Source organism: Diabrotica virgifera, chromosome 5 (genome assembly GCF_917563875.1).
Source record: "Diabrotica virgifera virgifera chromosome 5, PGI_DIABVI_V3a".
NCBI classification, from domain to species: Eukaryota; Metazoa; Arthropoda; class Insecta; order Coleoptera; family Chrysomelidae; genus Diabrotica; species Diabrotica virgifera.
The window spans coordinates 224,988,844-225,008,940 of record NC_065447.1 but is presented as its reverse complement, the minus strand read 5'-3'; the positions used below and the strand labels follow the sequence as shown (position 1 = coordinate 225,008,940).

General features: G+C 32.6%; 1 protein-coding gene across 1 annotated transcript; it reads right to left on the bottom strand.

Annotated features, from left to right (window-relative positions):
• Positions 1-13,439: 13,439 nt before the first annotated feature.
• On the bottom strand, positions 13,440-14,162 carry LOC126885584 (gastrula zinc finger protein XlCGF62.1-like). Its single transcript, XM_050652178.1, has one exon. The coding sequence runs from the start codon at positions 14,160-14,162 to the stop codon at positions 13,440-13,442; it is 723 nt and encodes a 240-aa protein (XP_050508135.1).
• Between the last annotated feature and the right edge of the window lie 5,935 nt (positions 14,163-20,097).

The following is a 20,097-nucleotide window of genomic DNA, read 5'->3' as shown; positions in this document are numbered from 1 at the left end:
TTTTTTTATCTTTTATATATTTTTTCTATTTTATTTATTAGGATCTAAAAACTCTCTCTATCTCTATCACATACCATAAATAATTATCACAAACCATTTAAGTATATAATATATTTATGGTTTGTCATGATACCATAACACCGAGTTGCGCCAAATGTCGGCAATTTACAGTTCCTCCTTGCAGCGTTGCCCGAGTTTCAATATTTCCTTATACTAAAATTTAATTTGGTGCCCATTCCTCTGCAGAAATTGTACCAAAAACAATGGTCTCAACCATGATACTATAAATAAAGTATAGTATAGTATAGTATCATGGTCTCAACTGTTCCCAATTTGGCCTTTATCAGAATTAGGCTTTATCTTTATCAGTAATTACATTTTATAATCATCCAAAGCTCATAAATTACTGTTACCTGAGCTAGCCAACTGTCAGATGAATCTTGACAAAAATTTGAGTTATATAATAGTTATTTTCCTAACAAAGTGCAGAAAGTCATACTTTTCCGCACGCGACTGCAGTTTGCCCAAACGACGCGAAGCGGGAGTTCGGCAAGCAGTAGAGTGCGGAAAAGAGACTTTCTGCAAGCGTTAGCAACAATATTTTTTCTACGAGTCTTTAAAAAATGACCAAATCTAAATCAATTAATTTTTTTTAATATGAAAATACACACACAAATTAATTCTTTGACAAGGTTGTCAAAACCAAAGTTTCAGCATAATTGGTTAGCATGACGACGATCTTGGTTTCCCTGACGACGATTCAAAACCACTGTTATTATCTACTGATTTGACTTTCGAATATTATGTCAAAATTATTTTATTTCATCGAATTCCCGCGTTAATTTCATTAATACATGAACATAATAAGATATATTTGAAATAAATTAGTAAATAATATCTAAATTTTAGTTTATTGCATGTATTATAATTACTTTAAGGCCATATTAATATATCTAAATTAACAAGCGTGCGGAAAAGTAAAACGCGTGCGGAAAGGTAAAGCTTTCTAAACTAAAAATGCGTGCGCGAAAGTAGACATTTTTGCACGCTCGTAGAAAAAAAAATATTCTTGAAAAAATGTATCCTTAAGGCCATCGGTACATAATTCGCAAATATTTTACGGGTATCCCTACTTTTTCTGTCTTTACACGGCAAATTACGTGTAGTAAAATTCACATTGGTATGGGTATGTAAACATTACTAGAACGTCATTCTACTTGAAAATGTCATCATTAATGTAAAGAGATGGCTTTTGAATATTCTTGGATAACTGTTATTATTTTTATAATAGCAAATTATTAATTCAGTTAATAAATGCGATAATTTTTTCACTAACTATGTATTCAGTGATTGTATATAATTTATATGTACAACAAAAACTATAATACTCAATCGAGAAAAGAGGAAAAGTGTTTAAGTGATTTTTTAATAATATATTGTTACTGGAACGCTTACAATTTTGAACATCTTTAACAACAAAATACTTGGATCACAGAATATATTATCCTGATGTATTCTCTGCTTGGATCTTCCACAAATAATACACAATCAATAACTTTTTATTAAGTTCACGTCTTAAATCAATTATTTATCAAATACCAAATATATCAATATTATTTAATCAACAACTCAAAATATTCCCGATGCCTTGTCAAATATTTAAAATTGTCACTGATTGTCACTGTCTGACTGACAGTATTCTATAGGGCTTTTCATCGATTGTCATTTGTTTCGAGCTTTTGTCATGTGTCACATAATATTAATATATCTACGTCATACGTCTTCGGTTTGTATCATTGGTAATACCAATAACGTACGACGTAGATATATTAATATTATGTGACACATGACAGAAGCTCGAAACAAATGACTGTGAATGAAAAGCCCTATTCGACTGAGTGCGTTGTATGACAAAGATAGATTTGGAAATATTACCACGGACATTGTGTTCGTTTTTTTAGAATCCTGAAAAAACCAATAAATATTTTTGAAAAATTTAAACGTAAATTGAAAAAATATATTATTACCGAGGGCCGAAAGTCCCTTAGAATAAATAAAAAGTTTATTTTGAATGACATATTTTAAATTAAATATCACACTAAATTTTCTCTTAGTTTTTCACCCCTGTAACTTATTAAAATAAACATAATAGAAATTCTCAGGGACTTTCGGCCCTCGCCAATAACGTAATCTTTCATTCTGCGTTTAAATTTTTCAAAAATACTTACTAATTTTCTCAGGATTCGAAAGAAATGAATGTCCATTTGAGTAGCATTGCAGCCGAAAATACGTACCCATCCTCTTAACATAACTTACATTTCCACACATATAATATTATATTGCCAGAACTAGACCATTTCATGAGCTTTAACTTCTTATAAAGGATTATTAAATGATTTTATAATTAAGAGTAAACAAGTTTCTGTAATAATTGTGGTCAAGTGATTTTTTTTGGGTTGAAAGAGATATTTTTCTTCAGTTAAAGGTTTATTGAAAACAGCGCATCACAGTACCGGAGCTAGGGTATAAAGTCCCCGCCTGCAAAACTAGATAAGCGCCCTTTGTTTTTTTTAATTAGTATTTTGTATAATACCAGCCATAAAAAACTCATTTTGGCGCCCGCCTGCACTGCATCCCTTGCGGGCCCGTTATCGCCGGCCCAGCCGGCATCAAGTGAGCTATTGCAGGATCGTGGCTCACCACTCCTGCTAAAATTTTATATTATCACTACAGGTTCTTCAACGGGGGATGTACCTCTAGCTCTAGACTGTATACAGGGTGAATTATGGCATATAAGCTAAATTTCAACTGTATGTTCAGAAATCAAAAATAATATTTTACTTAATAAAAACGGTTCTAGACTCTCGTTTCTGAGCAACTTGCGTTAAATTTGTAAAATTGTTATTAAAAAGAGTCGTGTTGCAATTTGCTGGTAAATATCTAGAATATTTGGGAAATATATCGATAGATAAAAGCTTATTGTCTTAATATTCACTATAACAGAGAAGTATTTTTATTTACATGTTAAACCTGGAATTATCAAATAAAATATATAGTATTCTTTTTCTCATAGACATCTTTCCGTGCGTCACAGTTTTTCGATTTCTTTCTAACGCATTAAATTGTATGTGACAGAAAAAAGGCACGTATGTGATTACAGACATTTATAACATTTATTGTAGTTGTCGATAGATGGCGCTAGAATCGAAAAAAAATTACGAATTATATAATATACCTACGAATATAATCTGTACAATTTATAAGACTATACAAATCAAAGAAAATAGGTACCATTTTATAAATGCAAAAAACACAATTGATTTGTTTTTATGCCAAATTGCAAATAAAATGAGACAACTGTCAGATTTAACTAAAATGTCACGTTAGAATAAATATTATAAATGTATATTATCACGGACTTACCTTTTTTTCTATCATTTGTGACGCACTGAAAAATGCTCATGAAAAGAAGCATACTAGATTTTTTAGATTATAGCAAAAACAATAAACAAGGACTTTAAAGCTGAAGAAGAGGAAAGACTATTTGACGTCATCACATACGGTCCCCTACTAAAATACATGGAAATATTCTATCATTAAATTCAAAATTTTGTGAAATTATGTGTTACTTTTTTTTCAATCTTTCAGCTGAATTACATTTTTGTTTTTATATCACAGTAAATTATAATATAGATGCATAAATATATTTTTCTACAACCGTGTTAAAAATGCAATTTTTAGCACTCCATATGAGCGTTAAAAATGCTACTTTCAAGGCACTATTTAGTGCTTTAAAAAAATTTTAAGGCACTGCAGTTCGTATTGACCGTATATGCAATTTTGATGTAATGTCAAAAAAATATAAAATTGGAATGTCAGTCAAGTTCAAGTAAAAGTTTTTGTAGGTATTGTCCTGTAATTACGTTTGTAGAAAAAGTATTGTATGATATGCGTGTTAAAAAGTACATTTTTAAGGCACTCATGTGAATTGCAGAACTCGCTATCGCTCATTCTGCAAACTTTCACATGCGTGCCTTAAACGTGTACTTTTAACACTTATATCATAAATCACTATCATGAGTCTATATTCGTTGCCTTTACTACATAAATAAATAATAAACAAAGTCATAAACATTTTATTTTAATTTATTTGTAAGTATTTAAAATTATTTACAGTTTTTACAATATTTTACTTATAAATAAGTAGTTTTACCTTATTATACAATTTTTGTGTTTTTTTCGCCAGTTGTCTGGGTTTATACTTGTATCACTTACATATCGTAAGTTTAAAAATAAAGGACCCCGCAAAAACCTTGGCTCTCTGTCAAATGCTCTGAATCTTTGGGTTTTGGTAGTCCTTGATGTGTAGAACAAAAGACTCAATGGGAGCGTAGCTCCAAATAATCATGGTTTTAAGATAATATAAGCCTCTTGAAGTTATAGGTACAGTGAGGACGTTTGAATTGGAATGAATTCATTCTATCGAGAATGGGCGACTCTGGAGATAAATTACAAATCAAGTCGATTTTTATTTTTAAATTATAATTTTTTGGCATATATATCATACTAGTGACGTCATCCATCTGGGCGTGATGACGCAATCGATGATTTTTTAAAATAAGAATAGGGATCGTGTGATAGCTCATTCGAAAAGTTATTAAATTCTCTATTCAATAATATAAACATTAACAATAGTATTTATACAGGGTGCCCAAATTTTTTTTTAATTAAATTAGGTAATTGAGACAAAGAGAAGAATGTATATAATTTACTTAATTCGAAATACATTTTACTGTTGTCCAAAACCAGAAAAAAATGTTTATTTAATAAATAAATATTGTTTTTCACTTAAATTCAATATTAAAGCTGCCACCCGCCTGCCTCTTAGCAGTTTGAAGATTTAATTTAAGCGAAAGGGGTCGTGTGATAGCTCCTTTGAAAGGTGATTTAATTCTCTATTCACTAATATAAACATTAACAGAATTATTTATACAGAGTGCCCAAAATTTTTTTTTAATTAAATTAATTCAGACAAAAAGAAGAATGTATATAATTTATTTAATTCGAAATACATTTTACTGCTGTCAGAAAACAGAAAAAATGTTAATTTGAAAAATAAACATTGCTTTTCACTTAAATTAAATGTTCAAACTGTTAAGATTCAGGTGGGTGGCAGCTTTATTATTGAATTTAAGAGAAAAACAATATTTATTTATCAAATAAACAGTTTTTCCTGTTTTCGGACAACAGTAAAATGTATTTCGAATTAAATAAATTATATACATTCTTCATTTTGTACCCTGTATAAATAAATATGTTAACGTTTATATTATTGAATAGAGACTTGAATAGCCTTTCAAATGAGCTATCACACGACCCCTATTCTTATTAAAAAAAAATCATCGATTGTGCCATCACGCCCAGATGGATGTCGTCACTAGTACGATATATTATGCCAAAAAATTATAATTTAAAAATAAAAATCGACCTGATTTGTAATTTATCTCCAGAGTCGCCCATTCTCGAGAAAATAAATTTATTCCAACTCAAACGTCCTCACTGTACCTATAACTTTAGAGGCTTATATCTTAAAACCATGATTTTTGGAGCTATGCGCCCATTGAGTCTTTTGTTCTACACATCAAGGACTATCAGAACCCAAAGTTTCAGAGCATTTGACAGAGAGCCATTTCCCATAAGGTTTCTGCGGGGTCCTTTGTCTCAAAATTAATGGTGTTCATAACTCATAAGGGTACCTAAATAAAAGAATGCATCGGCTCGAGTGTTTACAAAATTTGGAAAATTGAAGAGATGGGTAAGAAGGTAATATAAAATGCAAATAGAATCCAAATACCCAGTTTTTCTCGTATGATGTTTTCATTTTCTAATACATATAATACCACGATTTAAGGGCCAGGTGGAAAACGACTTGCGAGTGTTAGGAGTGCGAAATTGGAAAACCAAGGCGAGGGATATGAAGGAATGGAAGCTGATTCTGGAACAGGCCAAGACCCACCATGGGTTGTAGAGCCAATGATGATGATGATGATGATGAATACACAATACACTAAATGCAAAAAGTATCGCATAATTTTTGAAACAAGTTTTTAATTTTTTACCAGAATGTAATAATACTCGTCTATCGTCTTCTTTAGGTGTCTACAAACCCATAACGTTTCAAGTTGAAGCGTGTTTTTGCCCTATCCCTATGCGGGGTCGGCTTCCCTAATTGCATTTCTCCACACAATTCTATCTTGGGTCATATCAATGTCAATCCCCTTTACCAACATGTCCTGCCTTATCGTCTCCCCCCAGGTCTTCTTTGGTCTTCCTCTCCTACTCCTTCCAGGAATCTGAACTTCAGCTATTCTTCGTATTGGGTGATTAACGTCTCGACGTTGAACATTACCAAACCATCTTAACCTATGCTCTCTCATTTTGGCATCAATTGGTGCCACACCTAGACTTCCCCTAATATACTCATTTCTAATTTTATCCTTCTTTGTCACTCCACTCATCTATCTAAGCATTCTCATTTCCGCCATATGCATTCGTTGTTCCTCTTTCTTCTTCACTGCCCAATATACAGTTCTGTACATCATAGCCGGTCTTAAGGCTGTTTTATAGAATTTTCCCTTCAGCTTCATTGGAATTTTTCTGTCACACAACACACCACTAGCTTCTTTCCACTTCATCCATCCAACCCTAATTCTACTGCATGCATCTCCATCTATCTCTCCATTACTCTGTGATACCGATCCCAGGTACTTAAAACTATTGCTTTTTACAATCAGTTCACCATCCAAAGATACCATTTTTTTTTGTAGTAACTCCATCTTTAAATGAACATTACACATACCCTGTTTTTGTCCTACTAAGTTTTAAACCTTTTTCCTCCAGAGCTTGCCTCCACTGTTCCAGTTTTTGTTCTAAGTCTCTTTTACTATTTCCTACTAACACGACATCATCAGCATACATTAAGCACCATGGAATGTTACCCTGTAGTTTCGCTGTTATCTGGTCCAAAACTAATGAGAATAAATACGGACTAAGCACAGAACCTTGGTGCAATCCTACTTTCACATGAAATTTATCAGTCTCTCCCACACCTGTCCTAACACTAGTCGTTACTCCCTCATACATATTCTTCACAATCTTTACATATTCACCAGGGACTCCTTTCTTATTGAGTGCCCACCACAGAATCTCTCGAGGAACTCTATCATATGCTTTCTCAAGATCAATGAATACCATATGAGCGTTTGTTTCTTTACTCCTGTATTTTTTCATCAACTGCCTTATAATGAAAATTACATCTGTTGTTGATCTGCCCTGCATAAAGCCAAATTGATTCTCGGATATTTCGGTCTCTTCACGTATCCGTCTATCAATTACCCTTTCCCATATTTTCATGGTGTGGCTAAGCAGTTTTATAGCCCTGTAGTTTGTACATTGTTGTATATCTCCCTTGTTTTTGTGAACCCCAGCTCGCACAAATATTAAGAAAAATAAATATATATGGAAGAATATATTTAGAAATTGATTATCATCATTAATTCAATTTCTATAATATATTCATCGATTGTCATTTGTTTCGAGCTTCTGTCAAATGTCGTATAATCCATGTATAATATTAATATACATGGATTATACAACATCTGACAGAAGCTCGAAACAAATGACTGTGAATGAAAAGTCCTGTAGGATTGTATCCAACTTGGTGTCTATGCATTTTGACGTTGCGACCCTGACAGAAATTGTGGGAACATCTGGTGACTGTCTCAATTTGAATCAAACAAGTTTTCCTATTGGGCTGACCAACTATTGATTACGGACTGTGGAGAGATCATTTTGCAGTTGTCTAGTTGTAACATTATGTGTACGCAAAGTCTGCAGATGTAAATAATGTTCATCTGCGGGGTTCGTGCACCTGGGAAGTCCTGAAACTGGTCTTCTTGTGTATCCTCCACTTTCTCTATACCTTCTTAAAGCACTTAAAACGCTGGATTGGTGGATTTCTATAACATCAGCAAGATATTGCTGCGATCGTCCATCTCCAATTAAAGCTAAAATTTGTGCTGCTCGTTCTGACGTTATATTACTCATTTTTTGTAAGAACGCAGCTTCTCATTGAAAACTCAAGCAGACATAGTACACAGATCAATGTCGAACACAAATGTCAAAAATAAGTATTCTCTTTTAAAAGGCAAGAGTAGCATCAACAGGTAGCAACAAACGCGGTCCAAGATTGCGGCTGTAATTTTGAATATTTTGTCGAGATATTTGGCACACATATTCGTAATATAATAAAGAATGGCGGTACAGATCCCGATTTGAGAAGTATGTTAGTATGTGGAAATTACTCTATAACTAAATAAAATATTGCAATAAGGAGCCTGTACCGCCATTAAGAAGAACAAAAAAATAAACTTTCTTCAAATAAACTTTTTTATCCTATGCCTAGATTTTGTGTCATATTGGACCTAGTAGAAGTTTTTATCTCTAACAAGAAATCGAACATATTATGACTAAATAACTGATTAGTCAACATAGAGAAAGTGTCACTGTAATTTTGACAAATCTGCATCATATTTCTGTTCTGTTATCTGCATAGGGATTACGAACACTCGACGGCGCTACGGTAAAACATGGCGGATACGATTCGTATCGAGTGTTCGTAATCCCGGGTCGCGGATGTTTCCCCAACTGTCATCAATACGACTAACTTCACGCGTAACTTTGATACGAGAATTATAAAAAAAATATGCATTGAAATCCAGATCCCGTAATTTTTTAAGCGTTATAAAGTGAGTACAAAGACATACATATTTCTTTTTTTGTAATTACAGCTTCAATTTACCGTACAATTCTCGTAGACTCTGCCGATAAGGTAGAGTCGTGTTGGGGAAACATCCGCGACCGTATTTAGTCATAATATGTTCGATTTCTTGTTAGAGATAAAAAATTTTACTAGGTCCAATATGACACAAAATCTAGGCATGGGATAAAAAAATTTATTTGAAGAAAGTTTATTTTTTTGTTCTTCTTAATGGTGGTACAGGCTCCTTTTTGCAATATTTTATTTAGTTGTAGAGTCATTTCCACATCTAACATATTTCTGAAATTGGGCTCTGTACCGCCATTCTTTATTATATTACGAATATGTGTGCCAAATATCTCGACAAAATATTCAAAATTACAGCCGCAATCTTGGACAGCGTTTGTTGCTACCTGTTGATCGTTACTGTTGCCTCTTATTCTGTTTTTTTCTCGGAAAAAACACGCTTCAACTTGAAATGTTATGAGTTTGTAGATACCTAAAGGAGACGATAGACGAGATAGATAACATATCCAATGTATCTACACAGCCTTTGGTTGAATTTTAAAAGCCGATAATTTCAGGCAATTTCGTTTTACCAGTTTCTTCAATTATAGTATCATCATGATGCAAAGTAAAAAAGAGGATTACATTTTTTGATTTGTTCAAAACAAACATACGACACAGTCGTTATATCGTCTTTGAAGGCAAATTGTGAACTGCGAATTTCTCTTCCTCGTGTGATCAGAAGTGCTGTTGGAATTTGCCTTTTAAGAAAAATAAAAATTATAGTACATCTCAAAAAACATCAAAATATCATGTACTTTACCTCCAGAAAACAAAACAACTAAAAGTTACAACAGTAGTGTACCGGGGTATGACATACCCCAACCGTCTTTGACCAACTCCTAATTCAAATTGAAATTGTATCGACAGCTGTGCTGGCAACAAGGTTATCGCGACAAAACATGTATAAACTACAGCTACTAGGCGCTATTTTATCGATTTTCGATTTTATAGTAATAAAAGTAGTACCTGGGGTATGGTATACCCCAGAACACTAACCGAGGGTTAAAGTTTAAAACCGTGTAGTTTCTTTGTTATTAAAGATATCAGAAAAACTAAAAAAACAAAATGTTTACAAAATATGAGACTATAACATAATTTCGATGTATACCCACCGTTGTACATTTTCCTCCCTACAGGGTGTCTCAAACTTTTGTTTCAGTTAAAACACATGTTCAAGAATAAAACCGTCTATTTTCTTTATTTCTAAAGATATCAAGGACATTCAAAAAACAGAATGTTCACAAGGCATAAGACTGCAATACCATTTTGGTGTATATCCTAACATGTACCTTCCTCGCTACAGGGTGTCTCAAACTTGACATAAGAAAAACATCTTTTCTTTCACTCGGTAGGCATAAGTTCAAAAAAAAGTTTGGGTAAACCTTTATACAACCGTGTATATACCAAAGAAACATTTAGAATAAAAAAACATTAGCGGAATCCGTTAACCTGTTCATGAAAAAATCAAAGTATGAAAATGAGCATAATTTGAAGTTATCCATAACTTTTGAAACTATGGTAAAAAGGAAAGGAACAAAATGCAAAATTTTGACGCCTGTCAAAATTTTCAATGTATTTTAAATGTAATCATTTTTTTCGAATCTTGAGAAAACAAGCATTTTTGAAAAAATTTAACGCAAAATAAAATATTACTTTATTACCGAGGGCTGAAAGTCCCTTATAATGAATAAAAAGTTTCTTTTGAATGAGATATTTGAAATTAAAATTCACACTAAATTTTCTCTTACTTTTTCACCCCCTTAACCCTATAGTGCGCAATTTTTTCTATTGTAATAAAAAAATATTTTTAATTGCATTAAGGTATAAACTTATGCCTAAAAATAGTAAAAAAAATCTAACTTTCAAAAAAACTTTAATTTTTTTAAAAATCTTGTTGTATCATATGTGATACATAGCGGAAATTTTTACAAAACAAATTTCAATAGATTATTATTAAGTATAATATGTTATAATAACTAAATAACTAAATTGAATGGAATTTATGAAAACAATTATTATTTTTGTTCAGGCAAAGATGTAGTCCACATTTTGAACATTGAATATACGAAAAAGAAGTACACTTTGGCATCTTGCATTTCTGTCTTGTGTCTTTGTACAATGGCCAGTGTGAGTGACCATCAAGCCTACGTCTTTTGGAGGAATATACGTTGTTGTTGCTGACCTTTTCTTTTTTTTTTGCTATTTCTTTTTCAAGATCTGATGGCCTTCCTCTCTTCACCAAACGATTACTTCCAACGTTGCATAAGCAATATGCTACTTCAGCCCGAAATTCGGCAAGTTTCATACAGTTCTCTGCAACATCGACGGTAAAGAAGCCAAGAATTTACAAGCGTCATATCAAGAAGATGATAGAATAACCTCATATACCACTTTTTTGACTTTGTAGCGCCCAATGAGGCTATCCATAAGATCCACCCCTCCCATATGTTGGTTATATTCCTGAACCAACTTAGGGCATTCAATATTGATTTTTTGCTTTCTTTTTCTGTCAAACCTGTCAACATTTCCTTTCGGCAATTCTCCAGCATATGTTGACAACAAGCAAACAGTCTTGTTGTCTCTCCAGGCGACTGACGATATTTCCATGCTTTCAAAGTCACACACATACTCAACTGAAGTCCCACGATCCATTTTTTTGCTTCATCTTCAGATGGCAACTTACAGTTTGGAATACGGTTTCGTCTAACAGTGCCTAGGGAATATATACCTTTGTTAGCAAGATAATGGAGTAAAGGCAATGAAGTATAATAGTTATCAAAGTAAACAACATAATTCTGATTTTCCGGGATAATCCTAGATAATCTGACAACTACATTGGCACTTGCTCCTAGCATTCCTTCTATCGTTTTCTGTACCAGTGTATATTTCGAAATTGTAGGAATATCCACTAACACCGCATAAAACGAAAAGTTTGTATCCCCACTTGTGGGGTTTGGCAGGCATGTATTGTTTCATATAGTGTCTTCCTTTTGAGGCGCACATCTGCTCATCTACTGAAAGCTTTTGTTCCAATGGTATGCTTTGAAATTTCTTATTCAAATGATCGACAAGGGGCCGTAATTTATGAAGACGATCTCGATCCACATCATTTTGATCCAAACTCATATTGTCGTTGAAATGTATACATTTCCTGATAAATTCGAATCTTTTCTCACTCATTACGTTTTTTATTTGCGGATAGAATAGGGAATTGGACCAATAACTACGACAATTAGGCATGTGAACTAGGGACATATAAATGCAAATTCCTAGGTATTGATTTATATCTGCGGTGGTCAGTCCAGCAGGTTTACTCGGATCCTTTTGAATAACATAGGTATTGGACTCTGATACAATTTTTTCGATCAACTCATTGTCAAAAAAGTACTTGAAAAAGCATACGGTGTTGACAAATCCATTATAGCATTAGGAAGGTTGGTATTTCCTCTAAAAATCTTCGCTACTTCATCAATGGATAGGTTTTTTTTCTTCCACACTATATTTTTGATTCGAGTAGTGATTGGCTCAACCTCCACATCGACATGGACGATAGTTGGCTCCTCAATAGGTTCTATTGGTTGGTCTGGAAACTGTGACAGTAACCCCATCTTCAAACTCTACTGGTAAGCTTTGAATATCAATAATCTCATCAGGATCTAAGTTGGTCTCATCTCTAAAACAATGTTCAGAGTCGCTATTGTCCAAGTCGTCATCACTGTTCCAAAAATTTGCTGCCAACTCCTCTAATTCACGCTCCGACAAAGATTTTTTACCATACATAATGACCCTGTAACAAACGCAATGTATCAGATGTGATACAACCATAAAAAGGGACAAATTTTGAAGAAATTACTCGTAAAAATATAAATTAGCTCGATCTATATTCATAATACTTACCTTCTAAACAAAGTTCATGCAGCCAAAATAAAAGAATTACGAAAAAACGAATAAAAACCAACCAAAATCTGAAGAGCTACAACACATGCTCAACGCGAATAGGCACTTGCCAGGGTATGCAGCCTTATTTCCTAGTACGTAAGGACGTATCAGACTTGATACGAAGCACAGCGACGGCTTTAAACACACACAATTTAAGGAAATGATTATTTAAATAGGTTGTAGCAGATCTGCTACATTGCGCAGTATAGGGTTAACTTATAAAAATAAACATTATATAAGTTTTCAGGGACTTTCGGCCCTCGGTAATAACGCAATCTTTCATTCTGTGATGAAATTTTAAAAAAATACTTATTAGTTTTCTCACGATTCGAAAAAAAATGAATCCCATTTAAATAGCATTGAAGCCGAAAGTTCGTACCCATCTCCTTAAGTAAAGCTCGTTTTAGTTAGAATCGTTTCAGTTTATATAATAGAATTATTCTTCTTCTTACTCTTTTTATATTGGCTTGAATACTTGTGTATCTGTAAGTGTTGTAAATATGTCATTACATACTTATGTTAACTTCGTAGAGATACATAAGGCACATACGAGTAATATAAAGAAATGAAAAATTCAAGAAATACTGGAAACATAACAAACCAAAAATAATTTTTAACTATCTTGGTTTATTTCTACTTCTACTTGATGAACTTCTCTAAGATGCTTTGTCAGATATTCATCTCCAGCAAAATTTTCTGAGCAAATTTCACACTTCTTAGATTCGTGTGACCTTTGATGTATACTCAAAGCGTAATCTGTAGCGAAGCCTTTCTCACAAGTTTTACAAATGAATTCCAGGGCTTCCTCTATTCCATGTTTTGATTTCAAATGGGACCGTAATGAAACCCGCTGTCTAAACCCTTCGAAACAGTGATCACAAACGAACGGTTTTTCATTGGTATGTTGTCTTTTGTGAGTTTTTAAAGCATATGTAGAAGAATAGCCGGTACCACAATATTCACACACATGAGGTCTCAGTTTTTCGTGGGTCATTCGAACATGTTTTAATAAATCAGTACTGGTAAAGAAAGCTTTTCCACAAGTACTGCATTTAAAGCTCTTTAGACCCATATGAACCTTTTTTTTATGCAATAAGAATTTATGTTTCATTCGAAAGCCTTTACCACATTCTTCACAAATGTACTGTTGAGCAGTATGCTTATGGTAATGAAAGACGTGAGGTCTTAAACAGTCAGCATTTTTGAATGTGGCTCCACAAATAGAACAAACTGATGGACCTGATGTATGCATTCTGATGTGTCTCTTCATGTTGTCTGGTCTTATCAAACGGTCACAGATATCACACTTGATTTTTTCGTGTTTTCGGTTGTGCATGTTGAATGATGTTTTATCTAAAAAAAAACAAGAACAAAAATAATAGTAAAACAATCATCTTTGTACATCGCAGAATTAATTATCTATCCAGTAATTGAATATACAAAGTGGGGCATTAGTACGAGAAAGTCCAATTACGAAAAAAAATTATTTAGGTAAAAATTGGGGCATAGATATTATTACCATAATTTAAAAATATTTTCAAATATACCCGTTTGACAGGGTGCCACAAACTTATGTTTTTTAATAAAACACGCTGTATATTATTACTTTCTTGGATTCTTCTCGATGTCTTCTTTCTTAAAATATAAGGTTATATGTAATGTTATACGAGGCAGTTTAAAAGATTACGTTTTTTGATTAATTTCATAGCAACATTCACGACCTGTAGCCAGGTAGAATTAGAGTGATTTGACTTCAAATAATCTATTTATGTTCAAATGATTTTTAATATAGTATAATTTCTAAAAAATTTTAATATAGCAAAACGTTTAATTTTAGTATACAGATTCCAAAGCCGATATGATCAACCAAAAAAGAAGATGTATTTGGTGGTTTTTATAGTGACTTTCTTGGGTGTGAATCTGTCTTTTTAATTTACTTCTCCTAGTTTACAAACAAACCATAAGTAAGCAGGTATTCAAACTTTTCTTTTCTCCTCAAATATAATAAAATTTAACCCTTTGCTTTAAAGGGTTAAACCAAATAAAGGATCTTGAAAATACCATGGATCCAACGAGTAACAAATGCAGAAGTGTTAAGAAGGCTACAAAAGAATAGCGAGGTGATAAAGAATATCAAAACAAGAAAGCTGAAATATTTGGGTCATACTACCAGAGGTGCTAAATATGAGATATTGAGATTCATAATGCAGGGTAAATGATTCATAGATAGAAGAATAATTTCCGGCCTGAGAAAGTTAAGAGGGTGATATAGTTGCGGCTCAGTAGATCTTTTCCAACCTTCGATAGGAGAAGGAACTACAAGAAGAAGAAGAAGACATAACTTCAAGAATACTCTATGAAAATATGAGTTTGACCGGAGTGAAATTACCAGAAATACAGCATCTTTAATATCCATATCTTCGACTAGCTTTGCAGCAGCTTGAGCGTAGTGAGAAACGTCCAACAGCTGTTCCCTTCTCTTTTGTAGTCAACTATATGTCAACTATAATCTGACAGATTCAATTTCTGTCACTTTGACAGTGAAACTGGGTTAAGTTCGGTATAGTTTATAAATTTTAATAATTAGTCGTATTTACTTGTATAAACTCAGTTCTTTTAAAAGCTATTTTGATATTATATTGTATTTTTGGTTTGGTAAGTATTTATTTAATTAAAATAAGTCAATAAAATTTGTAAGTAATCATCTGTCAATATGGTTAACTTCTGTCTATGAGTTTGCCAAACGTGTACATATTACTCTGACTTTTCAATCATAGTGTATAAAATTACAGATTAGTATATTTTTACGAACGTACATTTATTTGCAGATAATGTCTGGAAAATGATCTGGATACCAAATGATCTGAATTCATTAAGTACTTAATGCAGCTGACATAAACGACATTTTTTAAATTCCTGTTACTATTTACGTCCGGCAACTTTAATATGGAGAAATTTATAACACTATATTAGCTTACTCATTATTTTTGTATTATTAATCTATATCAAATAATTAATTAGGGTAGTAAAAGTAACATTTATTACCAATAAATATATAGGTACATATTATCAGAAAAATAATACCATCACAAAAATTTTTTGACACATTTACGTAGTGAAAAATCGTACGGTGGGGTAGTAGTCACATCCGTTTTTTTTACAGTATTAACTTAGTTTAGACCTTAGACGTTGTTTTAACTAGAAATTTTTGATGTGATTTGTATGCATATTATCGATGACGCATGGGTATTCTTTCATTTTTCCGACTATACCTACTTTTACTTTAATAATTTTTTTATAAACTTCCGACCTTTCGGTTACCTTTTGCTGTCATGTGCTTTAGTTCATTTTGCTCGTGTATATTATGATCCTTAGATATGTAAAGAGCTTTACTCTTTTATTATTGTTTTATATACTGTTTTCTATCGAACTCTGTTAACTTTGGCATATCTTCCGGTTCTCTTTCTTTGTTTTCTCTTCCTCGTTGCGAATATTCATTGTAAATTCATAAATAATTATTCGAATGCGGTTTATAACAAAATAAAACTGCAACAATTAAAACAAAACTTTAAATGTTTATTTTTATTTTTAAAATTTTATAGTCGTTTATACGTTAGTTAAAAATGGGAATATTTTAATAAAAAATAATGCATAATATAAACTAGAAGTCAAACAAAAAGGAATGCACGTAATTTTCCGCTTGTTGCCATATTCTAAATTTGAAAAAATATATAGGGAATAATCACGGTTATTAGACTTTATTAGTAATGTCTAAGAACCGTGGGGAATAAGTAGATTTTTTTGACATGCCATTCCTATTATAGCGAACATTTTATTGGCTAGAAGTAGTGACGATTATATATGACGTCATTATTATATTTGGTCAGATGGTAAATGGTAACTGACGTCTGTCATAATATTGTAGGTTAAATATAATGTCAAATTATTGTTTTCAAATTATATTTTATTTATTTAGTTTATATTTTAACAACAGTTTATTTTTTCACCAACTTCACTTTCCCTGCCCTAATTTATTAATTAAGTTTAGCGTTAATTTTAAGAAATGTTTCTGGCTAAATGGGCACAACTTACAAAGGCCATAAAAGAAGAAGAACAAAAAAATAAACAAACAAACATCTTTGACACTTGAGATCTTTGTTTAACACTCTTAAAAACAAAGAGAAATAGTGTAGGCTGTAGTCACGGCTGTAGTAGCTTTGGTAAATAAATATGTTTTTTTTTCTCTGATTCTGGCCTTGGTTTAGAACTAGAACCTTTAGCCACGTAATTGTATAACTTATCACTAACTCAGGTGTAATGTGTAGTGTGTGTGTTGAGTAAGTGTCTTGTTACTTTGCAAAGTCGACGTCATTGTCTTTGCAAAGAGACGCTAATTGTCAGGGCCCCCGTAAGGGCTATTGACGCCTGTGTGCAAAAATGATTTTGGCGCCCCTTACGGCATTTTGGATCATGTTTTTTTATTTATTTTATTGAAGGTAGGTAAGTAGGTAGGTGCTTGAAATAAAGCAAAAAACTGAACTTTAGAAGTGATAATATTTATTTGTAGACTAAACTAAAATATCAACAAAATGAAATAAATAGAATAAAATCATAACAAAGTAAATTCAAATAAATTCTGTTTCACACCCATTTTAAAGCATTTACTTTTATCTAATGGGTTAGAGACACGTTGTTTATAAAATATTAAATAATATCCCAAAACTAAAAAGTTTACATATTTTATATACTATTATTTATATATTTATATATATTTATTTATTTATTTATTTATCATTGGGCAAGCCCACTTACAATTAATGTTAAACTATAAATTCATACCAGTATCTACATCTCTGGTTACAATACAAGAAGTTATCGACATAATATAATATTACTCAAGACAAGAGTAGACAAAACCTGAGGTAGGAATGAGTCGAAGGTTGCAAAGAAATTTATGTTATCATATTGATATGAAGTTGTTAAATCCATAGTTAGTGCGATGTATAGGGTCAGGCCTGTTCCGTTCCGACCCGGGGGTGCAAAGTGTGCGAAGCACTCGGCGGCAAATCATGGGGGGCGACGCGATCCGCCCTATATATATTGAGAACAACTAATTATAAAATTTTATAAAAACATAAATATATGATTATAGTTGTACTAATTAGTAACAGAAAGGTTGAATTTAAGAAAATAAATTGTAATTGTACATTTAAACTTCAATTTTTATATAGGTATACAACTTCAGGTCACAACCTGAAGGATCATCATTAAACTTAACCCAGGAACATTTTTTCTCAGAACATCCCACCTTTTTGTGGATGACGAAAAAAAATTATATAGCTCTTGCACAAGATTAAAAAAATGTATTGTAGCATCTGACACCTTAGAAGCGTCGTTTACTGTTAGGTTCAAAGTATGAGCAGCACAAGGTACAAAAAGTGCTCTCGAATTCTCATCAAGAATGCATTTTTGAAGCCCAACATGCTTTCCTTTCATGTTTGCCCCATTATTATAACCTTATCCCGTAATATATTTTATATCTAAATTTAATTTTTTCAAAATTTCAGTCACAAATTTATATATCCCTTCCCCGGTAGAGTCTAGTATTGGAAAACGCAATAAAGCTTTCCTTAACTTCAACCTTTCTTGAAGTGGTGTTAAGGACCACATACCTCAGAACTAGACTAATTTGCTCAGTATGGACTAGTGTGTGGTGTACAATCTAATATTATTGAAAAATATTTTGAACTGCGAACCATTTCTAAAATATTATTTCTTACTTTAGACGACAATAATTCAATTATTTCATTCTGTATTTGCATGCCTAAATAATGAATCATTTTAACAGATTGTTTTTGGGAGTTACACACACGGCTACCGTGCTGTCTCATAACTGAATCAAAAGAGGCAACCATCTCAACAGCTTTTAGAAAATTTCCATTGTCATGTTCAAAAAGTAATTTAGAAGAAACTTGAAATGCTAGGCATTGTGTAGATAAATACTTAACAGTCGCAATAATTCTTTCCAACACGTCGGGCCAATATTTTTTTCCATTTCTAAAATCCGCAGGTGATGAGCATTAACAGTAATAGATGTCTCATTTTTTTTTTAAATTTACCCAAGTGTTCATGTAACTGTTGTGTAAAATTGACGTGTCTCTTCATTAGCAAAGACAAGTTTTGCCAATCCGATAATCCATTTGCATCACAAAAAGTTTTACGAGTTTTAGAAAACAACTTACAGAAAACAACAGAAACAAAATACAGAATCTTTAGAAATAGAGTAAATAAGCCAAGTTCTATCGACTTTTTCTCTATTTGCTAGATTTCTTACAAAGTAATCGCATGAAAACTTTCTCTTGTCTTTATTATTAGGAAAGCTACAATTAGTGTCAATCAAGGGCGGACCACGTTTAACCAATATTCTTGCTATCTCATTGGTGATTCTTTCGGGCCACAAACCAGGGTCGGACGGAATTATATCGACACCAGTCTCATTAAAGCCTTCATCGAAAGTGTCACTTGTAGCAGGTATTTCTATTTCGGTACCTGAAGTAGATTATTTAAGTTGTGTAGACGAGGATGGTGTCATCGCTTCATCGGGCTCTGCATCACTAGAAGCCGTTTTGCTGCTACAACCGCCACCACTTATTGCAGGACCTGATGTTACTGTGGTCGTCTCTATTGAAATTTCAGGTGGTCCACTCACAGTTGCTGATATTAGGGATTCAAAATCTTGAGATTCGTCCGCATCGAGAGTCTCCGTACCCTCCGTGGAATCTTAATTGTTTTGCAAGAAGTGCTTTAAAGATCCAGCCATTTTTTCCCTTTCTTGTAGTCTCAATTTCTTTTGCTTGCGAAACGTCGCGCCTGAAGGTATTTTTCTGTCATTCTGAGATAAAAAACTCTGAGGTACTCATGGGAATTAGGAATTAATTTTTAAAGCAGCACAATAATAAGCACCAAGTTTGCATATTTGAGTAGAAAGCAATTTATTCGAGCCCTTTCAGCTTTAAACCCTTTCAAAAACGAAGGCAGAAAAACTACTAAACTAATTTGGGTAATCTTGCATTTTAGGTAGCCGTAAGGTTATTAGTTAGGTTAGGTACAAGAAAATTTTTTTGAATAAAACATGTGTAAGATTAACAATGAAGTTCTTAACAACTTACTTACTTAAGCCGTCCTCTTGTACCTTAAGGTCGGTGTCGAGGTTACTTCTTAACAAATAAAGACTATTATAAATCCAAATCCAGAACTTTTATACACAAATG

Excerpts from the sequence above, each read along its gene's own strand:
- LOC126885584 (XM_050652178.1), bottom strand. The coding sequence starts at position 14,162 with ATGCACAACCGAAAACACGAAAAAATCAAGTGTGATATCTGTGACCGT.